Source organism: Oncorhynchus clarkii, chromosome 1, assembly GCF_045791955.1.
Source record: "Oncorhynchus clarkii lewisi isolate Uvic-CL-2024 chromosome 1, UVic_Ocla_1.0, whole genome shotgun sequence".
Classification (NCBI taxonomy): Eukaryota; Metazoa; Chordata; class Actinopteri; order Salmoniformes; family Salmonidae; genus Oncorhynchus; species Oncorhynchus clarkii.
The window spans coordinates 49,148,383-49,160,944 of NC_092147.1; the positions used below are offsets into that span (position 1 = coordinate 49,148,383).

Here is a 12,562-nt window from a genome sequence, read left to right on the forward strand (position 1 = left end):
CTCAAAGGCGTCACGGTTGAATTAGTAGCTTAGTACTCTACTGTATGTGTTTTAGCCAAGTCTTCTATTGTTGTCGTGCCATATTTAAATAAGGTGTTATAATTATGATACTACTGTATTTCCACTGAAATCCTGATGTGCGGCATGGCCCTCACAAACTTCTACAGATGCACCAGATGCATTCTGTCGGGCTGCAGCACCGCCTGGTACGGCAACTGCACCGCCCTCAACCACATGGCTCTCCAGAGGGTGGTGCGGTCAGCCAAACGCACCATGGGGGGCATGCCGCCTGCCCTCCAGGATATTTACAGCACTTGCTGTCAGAGGAAGCCCAAGAAGATCGTAAGGATCTCAGCCACCGAGGCCACGGTCTGTCCACTCAGCTACCATCTAGCAGACAGAGACGGTACAGGCGCATCCGAGCCGGGACCGAGAGACTGAAAAACAGCTTCTATTACCAGGCCATCAGACTGTTGAACAGCCATCACTAGCCGGCTACCTGCCCAGTACTCAGCCCTGCACATTGAGACTAACACCCAATGTATATATGAATGCTGGTCACCTCATATTCTGTTTATATACTGTTGTTTACTCACTGTGTATGTACAATATATAATGTATTCTCGACATAGCTCATCCTAATATACATACTACTGTACATGCTTTTTTCTTTTCCAAATTATATACTATCAATACACACCACATTTATATTCTGGATTCTGACACATGCTCACTCTAATATATCTACGATTTTTATTTCTTGATTTCTTGTTTAGATTTTTTTTTTTTTTTTTGTGTGTATTTGTATTGTATTTGGGAGACATTCTACTGCAGCGTTTCGCAGCACCTGCTATAACACCTGAAGATCTGTGCATGTGACCAATAAAATTGGATTTGATTTGTGTTTTAAAGGGATAGTTCACTTTTATAAAGTTTATCATCTTCAAACTCCAAAAAGTATCCTTGTAACCTCCAAACGTGTTGCCAGGTAACCCTTCTGTCCTGCCTGGTGGACATGGAGCTCACCTTCCTGGATTACATTAAAGGAGGGTACGTTCTCAAGTTGTCATTTTTTTTATTCAAGTTTTATTTGAATAGGGACACATTGGATACGCCATCACTCTTTATCCTTATGTCTACAATCCCTAGATGAGCATTACATTTACAAGTGAATCATTTAGTACAGGCTTTCTATTGTATAATGCGCTTTCTGATTGTGTTGTTGCACCCATTCAACTTGGCTTGCTCGTTTTGCATTCCAAGCAGCTGTATGTGAGTGAGTACAGCAATAGGAATATGTGAATTTGACTGGAACGATTTCTACCGTAACCTTTTTATCGAGCGCTGGGCTCACTTACATCACTAGTGTGGTAATGGAAAGGAGGAACAAACTCATGGATGAGTGGATTACTAATCAGCCCATAGGACTATATTCATGTTGCGGGAAACATCAGTTATAACCCCCTTGTCCATGAATTGAGTCAGTGAGATCACGTTGAGTCATGGTGTAATCAAATCTCGCATGAGTGATGTTTTAATATCTTCCTGGTTTTGTTTTGTGTTGTAGGACTCAGATTAGTTTCACAGTGGCAATTGATTTCACAGCATCAAATGGTGAGTAGCTTAGCTCTTGTCGGCCCTTGAGAACCCTCTTGCATGTGTGGCAGCAAGGCCTTCTTGACATCAACTTTGAATTGGCAACCATCTAGCTACAACACCGTACAAGTCTGTGTTACAAAACTGCTTCATATCATTCGAACTTGCCTTGGCTATGAATTTGAAAAAGTCTCTGACCCCTTGTCTTCTGATGTAGACCCTGAGGAGAGATGTAGCAGCTCTGAGCTCAGTTGTAATGTATTTTGTTGGATTTCAGGCAACCCCTCCCAGCCCACCTCTCTACACTACATGAGTCCGTACCAGCTGAATGCCTACGCCATGGCTCTGAGAGCTGTAGGGGAGATTATCCAGGACTACGACAGTGACAAGATGTTCCCTGCACTGGGCTTCGGAGCTAAACTGCCCCCGGACGGACGGGTCTCGCACGAGTTCGCTCTGGTGAGGAAACTGGAGACACCCCCGTCCGTCCGTCCGTCTAGGGCGGCTGGTAGCCTAGCGGTTGAGAGCCCTTAACTGAAAAGTTGCTGGTTTGAATCGCCGAGCCTACTAGGTGAAACCCTAATATTTCCTGTAAATCGCTCTGGATAAATGACCAAAGTGTAAACGTGATCTCCCTCCATCCCTCGTCCTTTTAACCTGCCAGTCTCCCGACCGTCCTGGTTCTGGACCGCTGGTCCGAATTCAGAGGACAGGCTCATTCTTATGGCTGGAATGGAAAGGTATCAAAGACATGGTGCCCATTCCACTCCAGACATTACAACGAGCCCATCCTCTGATTTAAAGTATCAGGCTTTGTTCATAAGTAGTACACTATATAGGGAATGGGGTGCCATTTGGAATGCATACACAGTCCTCTACCGTATAAATTCCTGTCCAGATGTGAAGTCCATGCAGCCCCGGGCGCCGGCAGCCATTCCAGCTGCTCAGTTGGGTAATGCTCAAGGAGAGTTCATCTAAGCATTAAGGATTTACTGAGTCAGCCTTTTAGCAAGGTGATACATGGGGGAGATGGAGGGAGAGGAGACACTAGAGGGACAAGGAAGAAGAGATGGGGAGTATAGGACAGAGAAGGTGGGATAAAGTAGAAGAGGAAGAAGAGAGGCAGAATTAACCCAAGCTCCATTTGCAAAGCAAAGAGTGGCTGTCTTCTCCATGCTCACGGGAGGCCAACCAAAGCAGCTAGGGTCAAGATGGCTTTCTCCCACTTCACTTTACTGGGAAACTCTATTATACAGGACACAACATAGTTTACATTATGCACATTGCATACAGTACAAGACAATTAGCACGAAAGAAAATGCATGTTAATCTCACCATAATTGCAAGGTGAAATCCAAGACTATATGGTGTTCTCCCAAAGTTGTTACTTGACACTACAGAGTTAAAAAGTGGTTTATGCATTTACTGATCTTGTATGTTCTGCTTGCTGTTTGGGGTATAGGTCAGGTTTTTGTAAAAACACTGAGATAACTGCTGTTATGCAATGTGTTTTTAAATAAATGTGATGAATTGATAACCAATTAATTAATTCCTACATTGTTTGTTCTTTGTGTGTCTGTGCAGAATGGGAACCCCCAGAATCCGTACTGCAGTGGGATAGAGGGGGTGATGGAGGCTTACTACCAAAGCCTTAAGTCTGTTCGACTCTATGGTCCCACACATTTCTCCCCTGTCATTAACCACGTGGCCAGGTAGGTCGCACACACACACACTCATGCACACACACATGCATACGCACGTACGCATGATCGCAGACAACAGACACACACACACACAAACACTTGCACACATACACACATGCATACATACATATGCATATGCGCACACAGACAACACACATACACACACAGACAACACACAGACACACACACACACACAAACACACAGACAACACACACACACACACACACAACACACAGACAACACACACGCACACAGACAACACACAGACAACACACAGACACACACACCAATACACTCAGAACCACCCGCCATGTATTTGTGTATTTATTAAGGATCCCCATTAGCTCCTGCCAAGGCAGCAGCTACTCTTCTTGGGGGCAAAACACATTAAGGCATTTACATCACACATAAAACAAAAGATAAAACAGTACATCATATAACATTATTACACCACTACATTATTACACCATTACACCACTGTGTGTGTGTGTGTGTGTGTGTGTGTGTGTGTGTGTGTGTGTGTGTGTGTGTGTGTGTGTGTGTGTGTGTGTGTGTGTGTGTGTGTGTGTGTGTGTGTGTGTGTGTGTGTGTGTGTGTGTGTAAAAATCAGATCTGCATCAGTTATCTGATGTGGAATAGAGTTACTGTACTCATGGCTCATCAGTTATCTGATGACCTCTGGTGGCATGTCTTGTGGGGTATAGATGGGTGCCCGAGCTTTGTGTTAGCAGTTTAAACAGACAGCTCGGTGCTCATGGCTCTACAAAAACAAGTAGTGATGTCGCCTCCCACTTTGAGTCTGATTGACATGCATACTTAATGTTAGCTCTTCATGTACATTCAAGGGCCAGCCATGCTGCCCTGTTCTGGCATGTAATTTTGTGGTGACACCTACCTGCACGACTGAAGAGTAGTCCAGGTGTGCTTTGTGTTAGCCTCGATGATAGTGTTTTATTGTGGACATACTTCTCCCCATCTTAAATTCCTCATCAATCCAAGGGGATTTAACAGTTTTTACCGTCTTTTTCTTAATTGGTGCATGCTTATTAGTAACTGGAGTAAGCAATTTCATAAATGTGTCAAGTGCAAACCACAGACCAGCAAATATTATTGTAATGTTATTACTTATTGAATGACCTCTTATACACTATATATTAGGCCCCGCCTTTGGAACTTTGGTTTTCCTAGATATGGCTACTATATTGTGATCACTACTTCCGATGGATTTGATACAGCTTTAAAGCAAATGTCTGCTGGATTAGTAAAGATGTGATTAATACATGTTCATGATTTAATTCCTGTGCTGTTTGTAACTACCCTGGTAGGTTGACTTATAAACCAAACCAGGTTGCAGGCACTGGTTACAGTTTATTTTTGTTGTTGTTGATGAAAGCCAGTCAAAATTGAAGTCTGTTGATATCACATACACTATCAAGCATTTCACACATTCGTGAAAGTATTCGGACCCTTTTCCCACATTTTGTTACATTACAGGTTTCAAAAATTGGCTAAATGTTGTTCCTCATCAATCTACAGTCGTGGCCAAAAGTTTTCAGAATGACACAAATATGAATTTTCACAAAGTTTGCTGCTTCAGTGTCTTTAGATATTTTTTGTCAGATGTTACTATGGAATACTGAAGTATAATTACAAGCATTTCATAGGCTTTTGTTGACAATTACATGAAGTTGATGCAAAGAGTCAATATTTGCAGTGTTGACCCTTCGTTTTCAAGACTTCTGCAATCCGCCCTGGCATGCTGTCAATTAACTTCTGGGCCACATCCTGACTGATGGAGGCCCATTCTTGCATAATCAATGCTTGGAGTGTGTCAGAATTTGTGGGGTTTTGTTTGTCCACCCGCCTCTTGAGGATTGACCACAAGTTCTCAATGGGATTAAGGTCTGAGGAGTTTCCTGGCCATGGACCCAAAATATTGATGTTTTGTTCCCCGAGCCAACAGTTATCACTGTTGCCTTATGGCAAGGTGCTCCATCATGCTGGAAAAGGCATTGTTTGTCACCAAACTGTTCCTGGATGGTTGGGAGAAGTTGTTCTCGGAGGATGTGTTGGTACCATTCTTTATTGGGGCGGCAGGGTAGCCTAGTGGTTAGAGCATTGGACTAGTAACCGAAAGGTTGCAAGTTCAAATCCCCGAGCTGACAAGGTACAAAATCTGTCGTTCTGCCCCTGAACAGGCAGTTAACCCACTAGGCCGTCATTGAAAATAAGAATTTGTTCTTAACTGACTTGCCTAGTAAAATAAAGGTAAAATAAATAAATAAATAAAAAATTAATGGCTGTGTTCTGAGGGTTCATCAGAGAAAATGACTACCCCAGTCCTCAGTCCCTGTACCTTTTGCAGAATATCAGTCTGTCCCTGATGTTTTTCCTGTAGAGAAGTGGCTTCTTTGCTGCCCTTGACACCAGGCCATCCTCCAAAAGTCTTCGCCTCACTGTGCGTGCAGATGCACTCCCACCTGCCTGCTGCCATTTCTGAGCAAGCTCTGTACCGGTGGTGCCCCAATCCCGCAGCTGAATCAACTTTAGGAGCCAGTCCTGGCACTTTCTGGACTTTCTTGGGCGCCCTGAAGCCTTCTTCACAACAATTGAACCGCTCTCCTTGAAGTTCTTGATGATCTAATAAATGGTTGCATTAGGTGCAGTCTTACTGGTAGCAACATCCTTGCCTGTGAAGCCCTTTTTGTGCAAAGCAATGATGACGGCACGTGTTTCCTTGCAGGTAACCATGTTTGACAGATGTAGAACAATGATTCCAAGCACCACCCTCCTTTTGAAGCTTCCAGTCTGTTATTCAAACTCAATCAGCATGACAGAGTGATCTCCAGCCTTGTCCTTGTCGACACTCACACCTGCGTTAACGAGAGAATCACTGACATGATGTCAGCTGGTCCTTTTGTGGCAGTTGTTCAAAGCTATTAATTCAGCGTTGCATACAGAGAGAATAGTTGTTAGTTTTGAAAACCAATAAGGCTTTGTACCATCGACCAGTAGACAGACACTATTGGAGACGAAGAGAGCGTCGCCTTGTCCACATGGTTGATTAATGGTCATTTTATCCAAACAGAAAACTGGACTTGGTGTCTCTCCGTAGAGTGCATTGTCCCTGTGCTGTACATGCTCTACTTGGTATTCACTATTGGGAAATCTTGCCCAGTCATCTATACACACACACAAGATTGACTGTAACAAGCTTTCTCTTCCATCCCTCTTCGCCCCTCCAATCCCGTCTATTTCTCGGTGTGATCCGTCCGCCCACGTGGCCTAAGAATAGCTTCGCCGTTCATAGCTCATTTATCTTCTGTGTGACCAAAACACACTGAGGGAAATCATTTTCACACAAATAAGCGGCTCCAGTGTCAGACGAGACCGTAATTCTCCCAATACTTGTGGCTGTATTAATTTGTCACTCAGAGAGCGTGCAGTGTGTGCGTGTCTGTTGCATTGGCCCAAAAGCCCAAGACTTGGTAACAAGTCAATGGCAACATTATTAAACCGTGGGGAACACCCCCCAGGGTTATAGTCAAGATATGGGCCTCAACATCAGCCAAACAAATGACTAGAGTTACAGGCCTGAGAGCAGATTAGATGAATGAAAGAGAGGTCAATAGCTAACACAAAATAAATTTCATAAATACATTTAATGGGTTGATTTATTGATTGCCCAGTGCATCTCATCCTGCTCTCCTCTCTCTTCTCCTCCCACCAACCTCTCTCTTTCTCCTCTCCTCTGCTCTCTCTCTTTCTCTCCCCCCACTCCAGGTATGCACAATCAGTCAAAGATGGCTCCCAGTACTTCATCCTCCTTATCATCTCGGACGGCGTCATCACCGACATGGCCCAGACCAAGGAGTCCATCGTAAACGTGCGTACATGTCAACGTTATTATCTCCCAACATTTACAGTATGCCACCAGACCTGTAAACATAGGAAAGGAGTCCTAGGACTTCAAATGTGTTTGAAACATGTCCATTGTAAACGTGTATCTTGGGACTGTCCTAGATATAGTTGGTTGGACCCAACGTTGATATTGTTATTGTTTATGGGACAGGGGTGTCAAACTCATTCCACGAGGGGCCAGGTGGCTGTGGGTTTTTGCTCCTCCCGTGTACTTGTTTGATTAATTAAGGTCACAAATTAGTAAGGAACTCCCCTCACCTGGTTGTCTAGGGATTAATTGAAAGGAATATCCGAAAAACCTGCAGACACTAGTCACTCGGTGGAATGAGTTTGACACACCTGATTTGGTGTGTTTTTCTGTCTCTGTTGTTAAATGCTGTTTTGGAATGCCCTGATTCCAAAATGGTGTTACATAGAAACAGAATTGCTACTCTGTGTTACACCAGTTTCCATGCATCCTTGTAATGTGATTGCGGAGTAAGATATGAGAACATTGAGTGCCAAGCAACCCCCCAAAATAGATGTTTCTCATATCTCTGCCAATTTAATGTCCACCTAAATGGCAATAAAAAGTTATGAAACACAGTGATAACATCTATCATTCTCATTCCGCCTTTGGCGAATGGCAACCCACTCGACCCACAATGCAATAGGCATCCGCTGAGGGAGAGGATGGAAATAAGCTTCATTTATAAGCTGTCAGGCTGGCTGGGGTTTAGACACAAGTTGTACATACATGAAATTACAGGTGCTAATTTAGTAATTACTCCTACAAAGGTTTGACAGATTCTTCTACTTTTTCACAAATAGTTAGTCCTATAAAGGCTCGGCAGAAGTTGAAAAACTTTGTCCGTCTTATGACAGTCGATCTCTAGTGTACTATTATATGAGAAGTAGGCAGGCTATTACAGTACTTAGTGTAAATGAATTGGGAGTATGTTAATTGGGAGTATTTCTCTGACAACCTGTGGCGATTTTAGATAACGATGGTTATTGACACTGGCGTTGAGAACAAACTTGTTTCCTCAGGCTCTCTTTTTTTGAAACATCTCTCTCGCTGTCTCCTCTCTATTATCTCTCTCTCTCTCTCTCTCTCTCTCTCGCTGTCTCCTCTCTATTATCTCTCTCTCTCTCGCTGTCTCCTCTCTATTATCTCTCTCTCTCTCTCTCGCTGTCTCCTCTCTATTATCTCTCTCTCTCTCTCTCTCTCTCTCGCTGTCTCCTCTCTATTATCTCTCTCTCTCTCTCTCTCTCGCTGTCTCCTCTCTATTATCTCTCTCTCTCTCTCTCTCTCGCTGTCTCCTCTCTATTATCTCTCTCTCTCTTTCTCTCGCTGTCTCCTCTCTATTATCTCTCTCTCTCTCTCGCTGTCTCCTCTCTATTATCTCTCTCTCTCTCTCTCTCTCTCGCTGTCTCCTCTCTATTATCTCTCTCTCTCTCTCTCTCTCTCGCTGTCTCCTCTCTATTATCTCTCTCTCTCTCTCTCTCTCTCGCTGTCTCCTCTCTATTATCTCTCTCTCTCTCTCTCTCGCTGTCTCCTCTCTATTATCTCTCTCTCTCTCTCTCTCTCGCTGTCTCCTCTCTATCTCTCTCTCTCTCTCGCTGTCTCCTCTCTATTATCTCTCTCTCTCTCTCGCTGTCTCTCTCGCTGTCTCCTCTCTATTATCTCTCTCTCTCTCTCTCTCGCTGTCTCCTCTCTATTATCTCTCTCTCTCTCGCTGTCTCCTCTCTATTATCTCTCTCTCTCTCTCTCTCGCTGTCTCCTCTCTATTATCTCTCTCTCTCTCTCTCTCGCTGTCTCCTCTCTATTATCTCTCTCTTTCTCTCTCTCTCGCTGTCTCCTCTCTATTATCTCTCTCTCTCTCTCTCGCTGTCTCCTCTCTATTATCTCTCTCTCTCTCTCTCTCTCTCGCTGTCCCCTCTCTATTATCTCTCTCTCGCTCTCTCTCTCTCTCTCTCTCTCTCTCGCTGTCTCCTCTCTATCTCTCTCTCTCTCTCTCTCTCTCTCTCTCTCTCGCTGTCTCCTCTCTATTATCTCTCTCTCTCTCTCTCTCTCTCTCGCTGTCTCCTCTCTATTATCTCTCTCTCTCTCGCTGTCTCCTCTCTATTATCTCTCTCTCTCTCTCTCTCTCTCGCTGTCTCCTCTCTATTATCTCTCTCTCTCTCTCTCGCTGTCTCCTCTCTATTCTCTCTCTCTCTCTCTCTCTCTCTCTCTCGCTGTCTCCTCTCTATTCTCTCTCTCTCTCTCTCTCTCTCTCTCTCTCTCTCTCTCTCTCTCTCTCTCTCTCTCTCTCTCTCTCTCTCTCTCTCTCTCTCTCTCTCTCTCTCTCTCTCTCTCTCTCTCTCTCTCTCTCGCTCTCTCTCTCTTCCCCCCTACACATCCAAAGGCAGCTACTTTGCCCATGTCAATTATAATTGTCGGAGTTGGACCAGCAGAATTTAATGGTAAGACAGGAATAATGAAATGTGGGTGGGTGCGTGTGTGTGTGCATGTGCTTGCGTGTGTGCGTACATACATATGTGTTTCTATGTGTATTCTCTAATCTCGTCTCTGCGTTAAATCCATTATTACGCCCCTCACCCAGTTCTCCCTCTTCTGCTTCTCTCCTTCCACTCCCTCTCTTTTGGGCCCCTCACCCGGCTATCCCTCTCTTCTCCTTTCCCTTTCTCTCTTGCTCTTTCCTTCCTCTCCCTCTCTCTCATTTGCTTCCCATCCGGCACTTTTGTTTATGTCTTTCTAAATGGCGATACTCATTTGTGATATTTTACAGTAATTTGTCCTAATTTTCATTCACCTTTTATTTCGGAACAGATCAAGTCCTCTCCTCTCCTAATATTGGAAAGAGATGTTTACAATTCATAAAACACTCCATAATAAACACGTTTCATTCCTTATGAGCAATTAGCCTCTAAAGTCAATGGGTATTAAACATTATCACGCTCATAAAGTCAATGTGCACCGTAGCATGACGTGCAGTGGCACAGGGAGGGACATGGTTGCTTTCCTTTACACGTATCCCAGCATGTACGTCACCACACGCGCATCACTCAGTCACCTAGCAGCGCGCAATGTTAACTTACAACCCAGGATTTCACCACTCTACACACACATTCTCTGTACTCAAACTACACGGCAGGCGAAGGAACACTGTCATCTTGTGTAGCGCGCTAGCTTGGCTCCCTGTTGTAATGTAGTGTGTGTGTGTGTGTGTGTGTGGTCAGTGCACACGGACAACAGTACAGTAGGTGTAGCCTACGATGTGTCATGCTCCGTGGCTCTGACGATGTTGACATGTCAACGTTTGTTTTGTTCTGACGTGGGCATGGATGACCGATGTGCTTCTCTCTCTCTTTGTCCATCTCTCGGTGTGTCTCTCTCTCTCGCTTTCCTTCTCCTCAGAAATGATTGAGCTTGATGGAGATGAAGAGAGGATCTCATCCCAAGGGAGGTTCGCCGAGAGAGACATTGTTCAGGTATTATAGAGCTTCCTCTGTGCGTCTCTGCATGCCTATAGAATTCAAGCATATATGAAAGCAGACTTTCAGTGTCAATGGAAATAGGCTTACATTCTAGAATGAATCAATAGAATGTCATGTACATGTATGTAATTGTCATTATCCCATATATTCACTTGTATTCTTTATTTTTCCTCCTCTATACCGCCTCTGTATTCGTTATATTCCTCTCTATTCATTGTTGTCTTTTTCTAACGGAATTACTGTACTCGTTCCCTCCCTGTTCCCCCCCACTCCTTCTCCTCCTCACCTCCTCCGTCCTTTCTCTCTGCCCCCCTTCCTTTTCTCCATCCAGTTTGTTCCGTTCCGTGACTACATCGACCGCAGGGGGAACCACATTCTGAGTATGGCCCGTCTGGCCAAGGAGGTCCTGGCTGAGATCCCTGACCAGTTCCTCTCCTACATGAGAACCAGGTGCATCAAACCAGGCCTCTGCCCCCCTGCCTACAACCCCGCCCCCGCCGTGCACCCCCTCCTCACCCGACGGGTCAGCCGAATCTGAGGGGTAAGCCTCCTCCGGGGCCTCTTCCTTTCTTGCTTCTTCTTCCTCACTGGAGTTTGACAATGGCGGTCCGAAGAAGCCAACCGCCATTTCCACTCTCTTGTTGCAGTTTTGTGAATTCTGACTTCCTCTCTGCAGAAAGGACAGCAAGGCATTTTGCTTCTATTTAAAGTGTCCCTCAGGAAGGACTTCCCATGAGATGTCAGAGGACACAGTTTACTGGTCTGACCCAGGAAGTGGGAGAGTGCCTAGAACTGACCAACCAGGAGCAGCATCCAATCTGTGAAGAACCATTCAGAAGTACATTTCTGTCTCTTATTTCTATGCCCTACTCTTCCTCTCAACCCCACTTTTGTCTCACCAACGGTCTCTTTCTAAATGTTTACAAAGTTAAGGATGAAGAGGAGGATTTGTACTTGTGGATATACAGTTGAAGTCGGAAGTTTACATACACTTAGGTTGGAGTCATTAAAACTCGTTTTTCAACCACTTGACAAATTTCTTGTCAACAAACTATAGTTTTGGCAAGTCAGTTAGGATATCTACTTTGTGTATGACACAAGTAGTTGTTCTAACAATTGTTTACAGACAGATTATTTCACTTAAAATTCACTGTATCACAATTCCAGTGGGTCAGAAGTTTACATACACTAAGTTGACTGTGCCTTTAAACAGCTTGGAAAATTCCAGAAAATTATGTCATGGCTTTAGAATCTTCTGACAGGCTAATTGACGTCATTTGAGTCAATTGGAGGTGTACCTGTGGATGTATTTCAAGTCCTACCTTCAAACTCAGTGCCTCTTTGCTTGACATCATGGGAAAATCAAAAGAAATCAGCCAAGACCTCAGAAAAAAAATTGTAGACCTCCACAAGTCTGGTTGATCCTTGGGAGCTATTTCCAAACGCCTGAAGGTACCACGTTCATCTGTACAAACAATAGTATGGAAGTATAAACACCATAGGACCACGCAGCCGTTATACTGCTCAGGAAGGAGATGCGTTCTGTCTCCTAGAGATTAAGTACTTTGGTGGAAAAGTGCAAATCAATCCCAGAACAACAGCAAAGGACCTTGTGAAGATGCTCGAGGAAACCGGTACAAATATATCTATATCCACAGTAAAACGAGTCCTATATCGACATAACCTGAAAGGCCTCTCAGCAAGGAAGAAGCCACTGCCCCAAAACCACCCTAAAAAAAGCCAGATTTCGGTTTGCAACTGCACATGGGGACAAAGATTGTACTTTTTGGAGAAATGTCCTCTGGTCTGATGAAACAAAAATAGAACTGTTTGGCCATAATGACCATCGTTATGTTTGGAG

General features: G+C 44.3%; 1 protein-coding gene across 1 annotated transcript in view; it reads left to right on the plus strand.

The window, feature by feature from the left end:
* Positions 1-11,732, plus strand: part of LOC139416491 (copine-8-like) — a 73,768-nt gene extending 62,036 nt beyond the window's left edge. The window contains exons 13-20 of the mRNA XM_071165135.1: positions 989-1,050; positions 1,568-1,614; positions 1,874-2,055; positions 3,181-3,308; positions 7,084-7,186; positions 9,609-9,666; positions 10,622-10,695; positions 11,033-11,732. Coding sequence (XP_071021236.1) covers positions 989-1,050; positions 1,568-1,614; positions 1,874-2,055; positions 3,181-3,308; positions 7,084-7,186; positions 9,609-9,666; positions 10,622-10,695; positions 11,033-11,239 — 861 coding nt within the window. The 3' untranslated portion in view covers positions 11,240-11,732. The remainder of the gene's footprint in view (positions 1-988; positions 1,051-1,567; positions 1,615-1,873; positions 2,056-3,180; positions 3,309-7,083; positions 7,187-9,608; positions 9,667-10,621; positions 10,696-11,032) is intronic.
* The last annotated feature ends 830 nt before the right edge of the window (positions 11,733-12,562 follow it).